The 15,000-nt window shown below is 44.8% G+C and overlaps 2 protein-coding genes across 2 annotated transcripts in view; one reads left to right on the forward strand and one right to left on the reverse strand.

Annotated features, from left to right (window-relative positions):
• ofd1 (OFD1 centriole and centriolar satellite protein) overlaps window positions 1-9,153 on the forward strand; it is a 16,725-nt gene extending 7,572 nt beyond the window's left edge. The window contains exons 15-22 of the mRNA XM_030786584.1: window positions 1-134; window positions 512-662; window positions 1,378-1,475; window positions 7,119-7,211; window positions 7,930-8,105; window positions 8,282-8,509; window positions 8,746-8,831; window positions 9,105-9,153. The exon at window positions 1-134 is cut by the window's left edge and continues 460 nt beyond it. Of these exons, the coding sequence (XP_030642444.1) occupies window positions 1-134; window positions 512-662; window positions 1,378-1,475; window positions 7,119-7,211; window positions 7,930-8,105; window positions 8,282-8,509; window positions 8,746-8,831; window positions 9,105-9,153 (1,015 nt within the window). The remainder of the gene's footprint in view (window positions 135-511; window positions 663-1,377; window positions 1,476-7,118; window positions 7,212-7,929; window positions 8,106-8,281; window positions 8,510-8,745; window positions 8,832-9,104) is intronic.
• A 3,536-nt stretch (window positions 9,154-12,689) lies between these two features.
• Window positions 12,690-15,000, reverse strand: part of gpm6bb (glycoprotein M6Bb) — a 5,801-nt gene continuing 3,490 nt past the window's right edge. Inside the window, 1 exon segment of the mRNA XM_030786032.1 lies at window positions 12,690-12,839. Within this exon segment, the coding sequence (XP_030641892.1) occupies window positions 12,690-12,839 (150 nt within the window).

Below are 15,000 nucleotides of genomic sequence, written 5' to 3' on the forward strand. Positions count from 1 at the left end.
GGTGGACTTCAGCAGAGAGCAGACTCACAGAGACGGCGGTTCACCGCCGAGAGCCAGTTCTCCCCCGCTCAGACGCCTGTCCTCTACCCCTCTGTCCATCTCCAAAAAACTGCCCAGACCAATGGAGAGTCCAGGTACTCTCTGCCTCTCTGAATGTTTAAATCATCAGACACTCCTCATTTATTGAATTTATTGTCTGAGGCTTCAGGGACAATGAAACTGTAAAGGGAAGCTGACACTCTAAGTACATACTAACATTTCTTAAAATGTTCAAGCTTTCCTAATAATATAGAACAATGAAGCGTTATTGATTTTGGAGAAAAGCAAAGTTCTCTGGCCTTCTTAACATTAACATACATTTGTTTAATTAAGTTATTCTTTAAATGTGAAGTGGATTGAATCTGGAGCTTTGTTCTTGTAATGTAAACAAATTCAAGTGTACAACCTGCCATGCTGATTGTGGACTGTGTGAAATTCTCTGACCTGATCTGTGTGTGTTTTGTATCCACAGAGAGTCCTGCACTGAGTTTTGCAGGTCTTAGCCCAGAAAGACAAATCTCTCCCATCCCCACAGGGGGCGCTGTTGCCTTTGACCGTCTCAGTGACAACACCAGCCCTCCCAGCAGCCCCAGACTCAAAAGCACAGCCCGGGACCACTGCAGGTACATACACACACACACACACACACACCTACCTACACTTACATACACATTTAGGTACATATAATACACACTGTTCATGTACATGAATTGAGACTTATGAAAATATAGTTGTTATTGTTGTTGATTAATTTCTCCAATTAATTAGAAATAATGGCAACTCATATTACTATAGTTCTTTTGGGCAGAGATGGGAAATTTTATTTATATTTATGAAAGGCTGTGGTAAAATGTGAAGAAATGAAATGGATATCTTAATACAGCAGAGCTTGAGTGACAGACACAGACATGATGATGAAGTTTAATAACAATGATTAAAGAAACAAGTTAAGACTGTGAATACAATGTGTGCTTAAGACAGACAAATGCAGAATACAATCACACACACATACACACACACACGCACAGACACACATGCTCACCTTGACCTAACTACACAAACACACCAATGTGCACACACATGAGGAAGAACTACAAGTGACTGTTGTAACAGATCCATACACTACACACACACACATGCAGAAAGCACATACAAATACACACACACACACACACAAAGAGTACACATACAGATATACACACATTCCTGTGGGCTATGGCCATAAACCTGACCATGTAAACCATCCCAGTCTCTGTGTGTTACAGTATAAATAACACACAGATATATCATCTGCCTCTTTTTCTTCTTCTTCTTCATGTCATTGTTCTTCTATTGCAGTCCACCCAAATTACAGGAAGTACTCTCCAGTTCATCACAGGAGTCTTCTCCCCAGCCTGAGAAAATCAGCATACAGGACCTCACAGAGCTGGCCCCAGGTAATCTCCCCATCCCCCAACCATGTCACAGAGCTGGCCCCAGGTAATCTCCCCATACCCCCAACCCTGTCACGGAGCTGGCCCCAGGTAATCTCCCCATACCCCCAACCCTGTCACAGAGCTGGCCCCAGGTAATCTCCCCATACCCCCAACCCTGTCACAGAGCTGGCCCCAGGTAATCTCCCCATCCCCTCAACCCTGTCACAGAGCTGGCCCCAGGTAATCTCCCCATCCCCTCAACCCTGTCACAGAGCTGGCACCAGGTAATCTCCCCAACCCCTCAACCCTGTCACAGAGCTGGCCCCAGGTAATCTCCCCATCCCCCCAACCCTGTCACACAGCTGGCCCCAGGTAATCTCCCCATACCCCCAACCCTGTCACAGAGCTGGCCCCAGGTAATCTCCCCATCCCCTCAACCCTGTCACAGAGCTGGCCCCAGGTAATCTCCCCATACCCCCAACCCTGTCACAGAGCTGGCCCCAGGTAATCTCCCCATCCCCTCAACCCTGTCACAGAGCTGGCCCCAGGTAATCTCCCCATACCCCCAACCCTGTCACAGAGCTGGCCCCAGGTAATCTCCCCATACCCCCAACCCTGTCACAGAGCTGGCCCCAGGTAATCTCCCCATACCCCCAACCCTGTCACAGAGCTGGCCCCAGGTAATCTCCCCATCCCCTCAACCCTGTCACAGAGCTGGCCCCAGGTAATCTCCCCATCCCCTCAACCCTGTCACAGAGCTGGCACCAGGTAATCTCCCCAACCCCTCAACCCTGTCACAGAGCTGGCCCCAGGTAATCTCCCCATCCCCTCAACCCTGTCACAGAGCTGGCCCCAGGTAATCTCCCCATACCCCCAACCCTGTCACAGAGCTGGCCCCAGGTAATCTCCCCATACCCCCAACCCTGTCACAGAGCTGGCCCCAGGTAATCTCCCCATCCCCCCAACCCTGTCACAGAGCTGGCCCCAGGTAATCTCCCCATCCCCTCAACCCTGTCACAGAGCTGGCCCCAGGTAATCTCCCCATCCCCTCAACCCTGTCACAGAGCTGGCACCAGGTAATCTCCCCAACCCCTCAACCCTGTCACAGAGCTGGCCCCAGGTAATCTCCCCATACCCCCAACCCTGTCACAGAGCTGGCCCCAGGTAATCTCCCCATACCCCCAACCCTGTCACAGAGCTGGCCCCAGGTAATCTCCCCATACCCCCAACCCTGTCACAGAGCTGGCCCCAGGTAATCTCCCCAACCCCTCAACCCTGTCACAGAGCTGGCCCCAGGTAATCTCCCCATACCCCCAACCCTGTCACAGAGCTGGCCCCAGGTAATCTCCCCATACCCCCAACCCTGTCACAGAGCTGGCCCCAGGTAATCTCCCCATCCCCCAACCCTGTCACAGAGCTGGCCCCAGGTAATCTCCCCATCCCCTCAACCCTGTCACAGAGCTGGCCCCAGGTAATCTCCCCATCCCCTCAACCCTGTCACAGAGCTGGCACCAGGTAATCTCCCCAACCCCTCAACCCTGTCACAGAGCTGGCCCCAGGTAATCTCCCCATACCCCCAACCCTGTCACAGAGCTGGCCCCAGGTAATCTCCCCATACCCCCAACCCTGTCACAGAGCTGGCCCCAGGTAATCTCCCCATACCCCCAACCCTGTCACAGAGCTGGCCCCAGGTAATCTCCCCATACCCCCAACCCTGTCACACAGCTGGCCCCAGGTAATCTCCCCAACCCCTCAACCCTGTCACAGAGCTGGCCCCAGGTAATCTCCCCATACCCCCAACCCTGTCACAGAGCTGGCCCCAGGTAATCTCCCCATACCCCCAACCCTGTCACAGAGCTGGCCCCAGGTAATCTCCCCATACCCCCAACCCTGTCACAGAGCTGGCCCCAGGTAATCTCCCCATACCCCCAACCCTGTCACAGAGCTGGCCCCAGGTAATCTCCCCATACCCCCAACCCTGTCACAGAGCTGGCCCCAGGTAATCTCCCCATCCCCTCAACCCTGTCACAGAGCTGGCCCCAGGTAATCTCCCCATCCCCTCAACCCTGTCACAGAGCTGGCACCAGGTAATCTCCCCAACCCCCCAACCCTGTCACAGAGCTGGCCCCAGGTAATCTCCCCATACCCCCAACCCTGTCACAGAGCTGGCCCCAGGTAATCTCCCCATACCCCCAACCCTGTCACAGAGCTGGCCCCAGGTAATCTCCCCATACCCCCAACCCTGTCACAGAGCTGGCCCCAGGTAATCTCCCCAACCCCCCAACCCTGTCACAGAGCTGGCCCCAGGTAATCTCCCCATACCCCCAACCCTGTCACAGAGCTGGCCCCAGGTAATCTCCCCATACCCCCAACCCTGTCACAGAGCTGGCCCCAGGTAATCTCCCCATCCCCCAACCCTGTCACAGAGCTGGCCCCAGGTAATCTCCCCATCCCCTCAACCCTGTCACAGAGCTGGCCCCAGGTAATCTCCCCATCCCCTCAACCCTGTCACAGAGCTGGCACCAGGTAATCTCCCCAACCCCTCAACCCTGTCACAGAGCTGGCCCCAGGTAATCTCCCCATACCCCCAACCCTGTCACAGAGCTGGCCCCAGGTAATCTCCCCATACCCCCAACCCTGTCACAGAGCTGGCCCCAGGTAATCTCCCCATACCCCCAACCCTGTCACAGAGCTGGCCCCAGGTAATCTCCCCATACCCCCAACCCTGTCACAGAGCTGGCCCCAGGTAATCTCCCCAACCCCTCAACCCTGTCACAGAGCTGGCCCCAGGTAATCTCCCCATACCCCCAACCCTGTCACAGAGCTGGCCCCAGGTAATCTCCCCATACCCCCAACCCTGTCACAGAGCTGGCCCCAGGTAATCTCCCCATACCCCCAACCCTGTCACAGAGCTGGCCCCAGGTAATCTCCCCATACCCCCAACCCTGTCACAGAGCTGGCCCCAGGTAATCTCCCCATACCCCCAACCCTGTCACAGAGCTGGCCCCAGGTAATCTCCCCATCCCCTCAACCCTGTCTCTCATCAGGCTCACCGTTGTTCCCCACAGTCACTGGAACCCTTAATCCCAACACACTCCAAGATTATACACTGTATATTATATATATTTATATTATATATCTTAAAAAATATAATGGTGTTGAGAGTCTAAAAAAAAAAAAAAAACAGAACGTGAAGTACTAAACGTGAAAGATATTTTGTCTTTGAGCACATGGTTCTGATTGAGCGTTTAGTATCAGATTTAATGGGGCTATGAAATATATATTCTTTTTTTTTTTTTTCCTTCACTGCAGTGTTCTTCCACGCAAAACTAACTCCACCGACTCGACAAGTCATAGTGTACATGTGACATATAATCAAAATCACCCTAATGGAAATCAGCATTCGAGTAAAATCGATAACTGACTGTGAAGTCAGACCATTTACATAAATGATCAAGTAATGGTTTTGTGTGGACGATGGCAGTGCACTCCTGCAGAAGGTCTTGTTATCTAAATATGGCACTTAAACTTTCGGGTTAAGAGGTTTTCAGATTTCAGACTTTCTTAAGTAGTGAAGTCAGGGAGTCCCTTTGGAATTCATAAAGTGCAAATTATCCCAGAAATGATTTCAACTTAAATGTGAGTCATTGCAGCTGTCAGAGTTTTGTTCTTTTACTTTGGGAACTAAAACTACGAGAACGTTTAAAAAAAAACCCAGAGGAGCGATCAGTTTTTACTGTCAAATCCCAGGCGTCCCGGGGCTTCCTCAAAGTCTGTTCTCCTCTAACACACAGGCCACAGGGAAATTCAGACTTTCTCCCATTAAATTCTGATTGATTTTATGACCGAACCGTCCAGTCTTTTTCGTGTTTCTACGCATGTATTCTGTGTAAGCTGTGCAGGTCCCCGACATGAAGTTGAGTTATGATGTGAATAGATGTTCAGAGTGGACTGAGGAAGATGAGTTAGGATGTGAATAGATGTTCAGAGTGAACTGAAGCTGAGTTAGGATGTGAGTAGATGTTCAGAGTGGACTGAAGATGAGTTAGGATGTGAATATGTGTTCAGAGTGAACTGAAGATGAGTTAGGATGTGAATAGATGTTCAGAGTTGACTGAAGATGAGTTAGGATGTGAATAGATGTTCAGAGTTGACTGAAGATGAGTTGGGATGTGAATAGATGTTCAGAGTGAACTGAAGATGAGTTGGGATGTGAATAGATGTTTAGATTGGACTGAAGAAGAGTTACGATGTGACTGGATGCTCAGAGTGAACTGAGGATGAGATATGATGTGAATATGTGTTCAGAGTGGACTTAAGATGAGTTAGGATGTGAATAGATGTTCAGAGTGAACTGAGGATGAGATATGATGTGAATATGTGTTCAGAGTGGACTTAAGATGAGTTGGGATGTGAATAGATGTTCAGAGTGAACTGAAGATGAGTTGGGATGTGAATAGATGTTCAGAGTGGACTTAAGATGAGTTAGGATGTGAATAGATGTTCAGAGTTGACTGAAGATGAGTTGGGATGTGAATAGATGTTCAGAGTGAACTGAAGATGAGATATGATGTGAATATGTGTTCAGAGTGGACTTAAGATGAGTTAGGATGTGAATATGTGTTCAGAGTGAACTGAAGATGAGTTGGGATGTGAATAGATGTTCAGAGTTGACTGAAGATGAGTTGGGATGTGAATAGATGTTCAGAGTGAACTGAAGATGAGTTGGGATGTGAATAGATGTTCAGAGTTGACTGAAGATGAGTTGGGATGTGAATAGATGTTCAGAGTTTACTGAAGATGAGTTGGGATGTGAATAGATGTTCAGAGTGAACTGAAGAGAAGTTAGGATGTGAATAGATGTTCAGAGTGAACTGAAGATGAGTTGGGATGTGAATAGATGTTCAGAGTGAACTGAAGAAGATGAGTTGGGATGTGAATAGATGTTCAGAGTGAACTGAAGATGAGTTGGGATGTAAATACTGCATAGATGTGCAGAGCAGACTGTGAGCGGGGGAGAGAGGGAACTGTCAGCCCTCTGTGTAGGACCTCGAGTAAAGACGATGTTTTTGGGTCTTCGTCCAGTGATGACGCTGCTATGTAGTTCCTCCTCCTCCTCTTGTTTAATGGAGCTGGATAGTGCCAAGATGGAGGGCAGATCATGACCCCTCCATTATTTAAACCTCCACACCCCCACGCAAAATCTTAACCTTACCCACCAACAATCAGCTGAAACCCACAAGGGATGAAAATCTTTTCAATGAACTGGTCATGTCTGATAAATGTGTGTTATTATCGGTGTCATTTCTCTGTGTCACTCAGTGAGACAGGTTAGTGAAATGTCTCTGCTCAAATGTGGACAGTGGTGTCTGTGTGTGTGTGTGTGTGTGTGTGTGTGTGTGTGTGTGTGTGTGTGTGGTGTCTGCCAGGCATATGTGTGGTTGTGCGTTCTGTGAGTGTAAGGATCAGCACCGTGTCTGTGTGTGTGTGTGTGTGTGTCTGTCTGCGTGTGTGTGTGTGTGTGTGTGTGTGTGTGTGTGTGTGTGTGTGGTGTCTGCCATGCATATGTGTGGTTGTGTGTTCTATGAGTGTAAGGATCAGCACTGTTGGTGTGTGTGTGTGTGTTCAGTCAGGCAATGGGAGTCAATGGGACTCTTTGTGCAGTTCTCTCTTCAGAAATCCTCCACGTTCCAGCTCAGCTGCAGGACCAGGACCTCCATCTGCCAGAGGAGACCCCCACTGAGCCCACACCCATCTCTCTTCCTCCACCACACACACAGCACAGTGAGCTGCCCCTCCCCTCCCCCAAACACTCTCACTCTCTCTCTCTCTCTCTCTCTCTCTCTCTGTCTCAAACACCCTCTCTGTCTATGTCTGTCTGTCTCTCTCTGTTTCTCTTTTTCACTCTCTCTCTCTCTGAAACAATCTCTCTCTCACTCTCTTTCTCTATCTGTCTGTCGCTGTCTCTGTCTGTCTGTCTGTCTGTCTCTCTGTCTCTTTCTTTTTCACTCTCTCTCTCTGAAACAATCTCTCTCTCTCTCTCTCTCTCTCACTCTCTCACTCTCTCTTTCTCTATCTCTCTGTCTCTGTCTGTCTGTCTCTCTGTCTCTTTCTTTTTCACTCTCTCTCTCTGAAACAATCTCTCTCTCACTCTCTGTCTCTATCTCTCTGTCTCTTTCTCTCCATCATCTGTTTATTAGCAACTGTCTCCCTCGTTATAGCTCCTTTCCTTTAAATGTGACCTGACACACACAGTAGCCAGTCCCCATGCACATCTCAATGTCTGCATCTCTTACCAGAGCACAGAACTCTTACCTGTGTGTGTTTCACATCATCTGTTTAGACAGCGATCATTACTTTCTCAGTAATATTTCAGATTGAAATGATGTGCGTTAATGGGTAATTATGTGTGTAGTAGAGTCAGACGGGTGTGGAAATGAAACTTCGGTGCTGTCTGTCTCTGGTCCTCTCTCAGATGTCCACAGGGGGAGTGAGGAGCCCGGGGGGCGGGACAAGGAGGAGGAGGAGGAGGAGGAGGACTTGATGAAGTGGGAGTTGGAGAGGAAGAGCAGAGAGGAGAGGAGACAACGAGAGAGAGAGGAGGCGCAGGAGCGAGAGAGGAGGGAACTGGAGAGACTGGAGCAGGAAAGGGTCAGACAAGACACACGCCTCACACACACACACCACACGCCTACACACACACACACACACACACCACACTCCTACACACACACACACACTCACCACTCATAGACACATGTCTCTCACATTCTCTCTCTTCTCTCTCTCTCTCTCTCTCTCTTCTTTCTCTTTCTATCTTTATGTAGCTGCTGGAGGAAGTTGAGTATGAGGAGGTGGTGAAGGCAGAGAAGAGTGAGATTGAGGAGAGTGAGAAGGAAGGCTTGAGAGAGTTTTCCCAGGATGGCAGGGAGGAGGAGGAGGAGGTGGAGGAGAGCCGACCTCCACGAGTAGAGAAAGTGTCTGAGTCTGAAATGGATCCTTTACAGAGATACATGAGAATGGTCATGCAGGGAGGAGCAAGTCAACAGGAGCAGGTGAACACACACATGCTCACTCATACAAACACGTAGACTCACACACACGCGCACACACACACACACACACACACACCTTTCCTTTCTGGAGTGAAATTGAAGAATGTCCGTCAGCTGTTTCTCCGAGTTCCACTGTCGACTGCCTGCTTTTTGAGAGGAGCAGCTGGCAGGTCAATCAGGCTTTGTGTGTGTGTGTGTGTGTGTGAAACATTCCTCTGTTTTTTTTTTGTTCCCAGAGCTCCAGGAAAGAGGAGCCAGAGAAAGACACTCAGGAGGAGCAGAGCCCAGAGGCGTTGGTTTTGTCTGACGAGAAAGATGACAGGTAGGAACACAGATGTGTGTGTGTCTGTGTGTGTCTATGTGTGAGTGTGTCTGTGTGTGAGTGTGTGTGTGTGTGTGTGCCTGCATAGACGTGTGTGTGTGTGTGTTTTGTCGTGAACAGAGAGATGGTGCCTACAGCTGAACAACACTGAACCATATTTCCACATTTTTTGTGTCTTGAGATGTTTGTGCTGGAGAAAAAACAAAAACATTCTTTTGTTATTTTTTCCTCCCTAATAATACGTTTCTGGTCCATGTTTCTTTGCGTTCGCAGCATTGCTGCCTTCACACACACAGGGGCTGATGACGATGACTTCTGGTGAAGCTCCACAGAGAGAACATCACTCAAAGGATCCCTTCCTTTTAAACGTGGTATTTTTAGTAACGTAACTGTGTTACGACACAGTTTATGTTTTTTTTTTTTTTTTATTGCACTGTTTTTTGTACCATTTTTAAAGTATTATTTATGATTTAGTATGATTTTACCTTTCATATTGCAGTTATACATTTCCAGTGCAGTGATTTCTGTTGCTGTTTATAAACACTTGTGACTGAGCACATGGTTTCGATAAGGCGTGAAATTCCACGTAATAAACCCGTCAGATTTGATTGTGTGTGATGTGGTTTTTTGGGTCATATGTGGTGCAGTCCTGGATCCCTCACACGGTTTAATATGTTTCACAAACGCTTGAACAATTAAGCAAAAAAAAATGAGAAGAATGAAAACAACCATCATGGAATTGAACAGTTTTATTTTTATTACTTTTTTATTTGTTTATTTATTTTTCGTTTTAAATTTTCATAAAAATGCATTCACCAGGCTTGGCGGACCAAACGGCCAAGGATGTGCCGTGGATTTGTAACGGTGACTTGTTACCCTGTTGACTTACTGACCGGGCTAAGATCAGTTTTGGTAGAAAACACTGTAAGTATAAGAGTGTACGGCTGCCTCCCAGTATCTGTCAAACTCCAATAGAGTTTTAGACATTTTTTTTTTTTTCTTTTTTGGAAACATACATAAAGATCTTCTGAAGTCCCATGTTTAGGTTTTAGTCTTGTCAAAGCTGTCGTCTCTTTTAAAGCCTTGAAATATCAAAAAGCTCCAATACTTTTACAGACTACACAATGGTCCTCAAATGTATTCAAACTATTTGGTCAGTCATTTAAAAAGCAATGTCTAGGAGACTATGAAAGTTTAAATCAATAACAAAGTGGTTGGTACAATCAAAATACCACAAGGCTGCTAAGCCTGTTTTCAATTCTATGAAACTAGGGAAGAAAAAAAACAATCATGTACTCAATGGATGCCATCATTAAATCAGTTCAAAAATGACTAAATAACAAGGACCAATTTTAAATAATAACATTAAAAAAAAAAAGTCCCGTAACATTCACTCAGAGAATAACAAGACAACACTAATGCGGTTATAAAAGAGTTATATAAATCAAAGACTCAGAGAAACACAGATTAATACAACAGCTATACATCAACTAAGACTACAAATGCCATAAGACATACAACGTATTATAGTTATTAATATTCAATATTCAAAAAAAGGAGAAGGGCAAACAATGCCTACAAGGTTTGTCAGTATAAACGACTACGCGACAGTTGAATTCCTGCAGAAACAGTTGTTGTTTTTTTTTTACAGAAACACAATAATGAGTGAACTTATAACACATCCCTGTAAATCTCGTCTTGTTAACAGAACGTAATGACATACGGGTCAGTTTGTCAGTACTTCAAAAACAAATGCCTTACCATATATTCTCAAAGTACAAATTCTCCAATCTGTGGTAAAACATCGGTAAGGAAAAATTCTTAGACTTTACGTTTTTGTTTTTTTTGGACGTCATCACAATCGTAATACAGGTGACACGCCACCTCTGTAACCTATGTCAAAACTCTAGGTCTGGTTTGCGTGAGGGTAACATTCACATTTCTGTTACCGTATGTCAAAGGTCAGTCCACAACGAGGGGCCAAAAAAAAGAAAAAAAGGAAAAGATAAACTCACAGTGCAATGTCACGTTAAGACTGCATCGTTCAACTAGTCAGAACCACCTCAGACCGTTTCAGACAGAATACACAGGGAAATATTTGTGCTCACCCAAAGGTGACTCACAGTAAAAACGAACACACAGTATCCATTTCCCTCCAACCCCCACACAATGAACACACTTCCGCTAATCGTCGTATTCTAACTACACCCCAAATACTAAAGCTAACTACACCACAACCGGCCCTGTTTCAGTTTACATGTCCCAAATACTTACTCTCTACTCTCACAGGAGTAAGGAAGAATTAGTGAGTTGTACCTACTGGGTAAGGACTCATACTATATACAGACTCATGGCATGTAGAGAACAGGCCATCATTATATTTGTGTTTGTGAGTATGTGTGTGAGAAGTACAAAGTATATATGCTTTGAAAGTACAACATGATGGTGTAACCCTACACAGAGGGTATGTACGTGCAGCCCTGTGTGTCTAAGCCCAGCCGCTAGCACATTGGCTCCAGGTGACCCACTGCTACAGGATTAGCCAATCAGATGATAGGGTGTGTCAGTGAAGGAGTGATGCACAAATGTGCAGGGCAGATGGTTCTTCAGGTCTGTTTTAAGGGTCTAATTTTTCAACATTATTGTCATCTGAGGTCCGTGTGCCTTTTTTTTTCTAAACAAAACGGCAGGTGAAGAAAGGATTGTTGAGTAAAAGAGGCTAGAACACATGTTTGTAGCTGAAGTATCTGAAGTCTTTTTATCTGGTAAGATTTCAGTCTAAGTGTGTGCGTGTTACTCTGAGAGCTGGGGAAGATCATATCAGTTCATTTCCAATGGAAGCCCCATGCAACAGAAAGCTAAACTGCTTCACTTAACTCCTTCTACCAAACCTCATTTAAACCGAACTGACGTTAAACCGAACAGAGGGAAGAATTACAGATAGTTCAATCCTCCACTGGAATCTGATTGTGTCCAAACTACTAAAGAAGTAAAAAAAAAAACTGTTTGTGTCTTTAGTGTAGAACTGTGTGTGTGTGTGCGTGTGTGTGTGTGTCAGGGGGTAAACAACACTTGTCTTTTTTGGGAAAAGTGCATGAATTCCCCTCTTCCTCTCTCTCGCTGAACTAAAGAAACAGACAGATGGGGACGTTTGTGCATGTAAAAACAAAAACAAAAAAAAAAAACAACCAGATTTTTTCTGTTTGTGGATCTTGTAAGGCGTACCCTGTTGGGTTCTAGTATAATAAAAATGGCATTTCTTATTTACACAAAAAGAAAAAAAAAAAAACTCCTAAAGAAAAATCCCGATTTCACTTTGTCAACAAGCCACCAGATGTCTGGCAAACACAGACATCATGATCGCTCACTCCAGAACAGCATGTTTTCAGTTTCGTTTTGCGTGTGTGTGTGTGTGCGTGTGTTCTTTTTTTTTTTTTTTTTTTTGATTAGTGCAATGTTTCAAGCGTAGCCAGCAATAACCTGGTTAAGAAAAAAAGGGCTAAAATTCAACCAGAAAAAAAAGACAAAATCCTCAACGTTAAAAACCGCCCCCCCCCCCCCCACCTCCCCACACACACCCCCACAAACACACCCCACACCCCTCAAAAAAGAAAATTCTCTCTAAAAAACAGCCAAGGAGGTTCTCACAGATTGGTGGGTTGGAGAGTTAGTGTGCGGAGTTGCATTTGCGTGGAGGTTAGTTTGTTAGGAGTTAGTGCCGAGATGCGTGAGGGCTGTTGGCGTAAAAGTCGGTAACGGCGAGTCCTCCGTCCCTCAGACACCCGGCGTTTGGCGGCAGAGCGGGGGGATGGGAGGAGGAGGGGGACGAGAGCGGTGGGTGTGGCTGAAGCGTTGTCATTACGAGTAGGAATTGAGGCATTCTTTGGAACGTGATTGGATGTCCTGAAGCTCCTGCTCCTCCTTCATTTTGATGTCGTGGTAGGCATGCATGTGACTGGCGTCCTTTAGGTAGGCCCAGTTAGCAGAGAGAATCATTAGGAAGTGGATCTGTAAGAGAGAGGTGAGGAGAGGAGCAGGGCCAATGAGCGTGTGACGAAGACGCAAAAGCCAGCTACACGACAGTTTCACACGTACACACACACTCACACACGCACACACACACACACACACACCCACACACACACACACATAAACCTGACACAACTGCAAACAGTAACAGTAAACAGTATTATTATTATTATTATTATTATCATTATTACTATAATTATCACACTACTGAGACAACTAAGAGACAAACTGTATTAAATAAGGTTTAAGAGAGAAGAGATAGGAGGTTAGGCAGAGCAAGCAAAGCTTTAAAGTGACGGTTGGTTAATAAACGGAAAGATGACGGCTGATGTCGAGTTATACTCCAAAATCAGCAGCGAGGACGAATTTCTGTCTCTCCCTCTCTGTGGGAGATTTGTGATTCATTCAAATACAAAGAATGATTTTTTAAAAAAGACCATCAGGGATATTTTGTACACAAACCATGTTTATTCTTTTTTTTTTTTTTTTTTAATAGAAAGGATAATGACTACAATCCTTGAAATCTTAGGAAAATGATTAAGTATATTCGTGAGCTATGTGAGTTTTAATGAACGTTAAGAAACTGAGAATAAAGAAGCATGCAGATTCAGGGTTAAACAAAAATAAAAATAATAATCAGAATGAATTAAAACATATTTCAAAGGAAAACTGAACCTATCGCCACATAGGCAGCATCAAGCTTCATAAAAAGTGACATTACTATAGGAAAAATAATCTTTTATTTAAAAAAAAAAACAACAAAAAAAACGATATGATGTAAGCTGAAGCTACAGACTTAAAACAATACCATGATGTTGGCACTGGCCCAAATCTCCACAGTTTTGTGAATGATTTGCACTGCGTCAGTTTTTAGTAATGAACTGTTGTGGTTTCTATCATGTGTTCACATCACGTGGTTAGAAAAGTGGATTTTTTATATATATATTCATATAAAATGTAGGCCCTTCAAAGGCCTAAAACTAAAATATGTAACACTGGAAGGTCTCTGACATGTCTGTAATACTGTACCTTGTTTACACAAAAAAAAAATTACAAAAAGTCGAGATGACAAATTTGTAAACACGTAAGAGGAGAATGGTGTATGGCATGCTTATTGCTGGAAACATAAAACAGTTTAATATATATATATATTTATATATATATATATAAGATATAAATCTTATTTTAAAAAAACATTTCTGGTTGTAGATATCAATGCTTTAGGGCTGAATTTAAGTTCAGAGTACACAGTCTCTGTGTACGATCTCTCAAATATTCTCCTCAAATTGTGGATGCTACGTGCACTATAAAAGAGGAAATTTCTTTTCGCTTCCTAGTGGTTGTTTCTTATCAACGGCAGAGGGACTACAGCCTCATCTCCCTCCCAGACGCTGTACTACCACCATCACCAACACCAACACCACCCGAACAGTCACTGCCTCCCACGGGCAAGTCCACGGGAATGAAAAAAAAAAACAAAAAAAGGCACTACGAGTGACTGTACTTCACTATTTACACACAATGAGAAAAGTAATGGAAGGCTCTCTCGTTCTTCTCTAATTTCTGTTTTAGTCCGTATTGTCAGTGACTGCTTTCTCTACCCAGTCCAGGTTCACAGACTGCGCTACGCTCTTTACACATTTTAAAACTTAGTGCAACAGTCCTCTCGACTCTTAAACTTCAAAACGGCAAAGTTATAAGTGGTCGCCATCATGTAGATCAGCTGGAGAAAAAGGGAGAGAGAAAAAAAAAAACAGAACACATGGCGTGAAAAAGAGAGAGAGAGAGAGAAAAAAGAAAACAGCGTGTGAAAGATACCGCCAGTGACCAAGACTCTGTCCACACCTGATTTTTAAACGTCTCTCTGTTTAAATCAGCTGTTATGAAATGTAATAATAATAACAATAATAATAATAATAATAATAATAATACTTAAGTGTATTTAACTTACTTCAGGTAATATTAAAAACAACTGAAAATGAGACAGCTACATAACGCATAGACACAATGTCTTTAAAAATAAAAATACAAAAAGGTTTCTACAAATGACTCATTTAATGATCCTCCCCTTTTCCAGGTGCAGAAGCTCATTAATAACTTCAGCTACACACAGTTTAACTGTGGGCAGAGCCTTTGATTT

Source organism: Chanos chanos, chromosome 10, assembly GCF_902362185.1.
Source record: "Chanos chanos chromosome 10, fChaCha1.1, whole genome shotgun sequence".
NCBI lineage: Eukaryota > Metazoa > Chordata > Actinopteri > Gonorynchiformes > Chanidae > Chanos > Chanos chanos.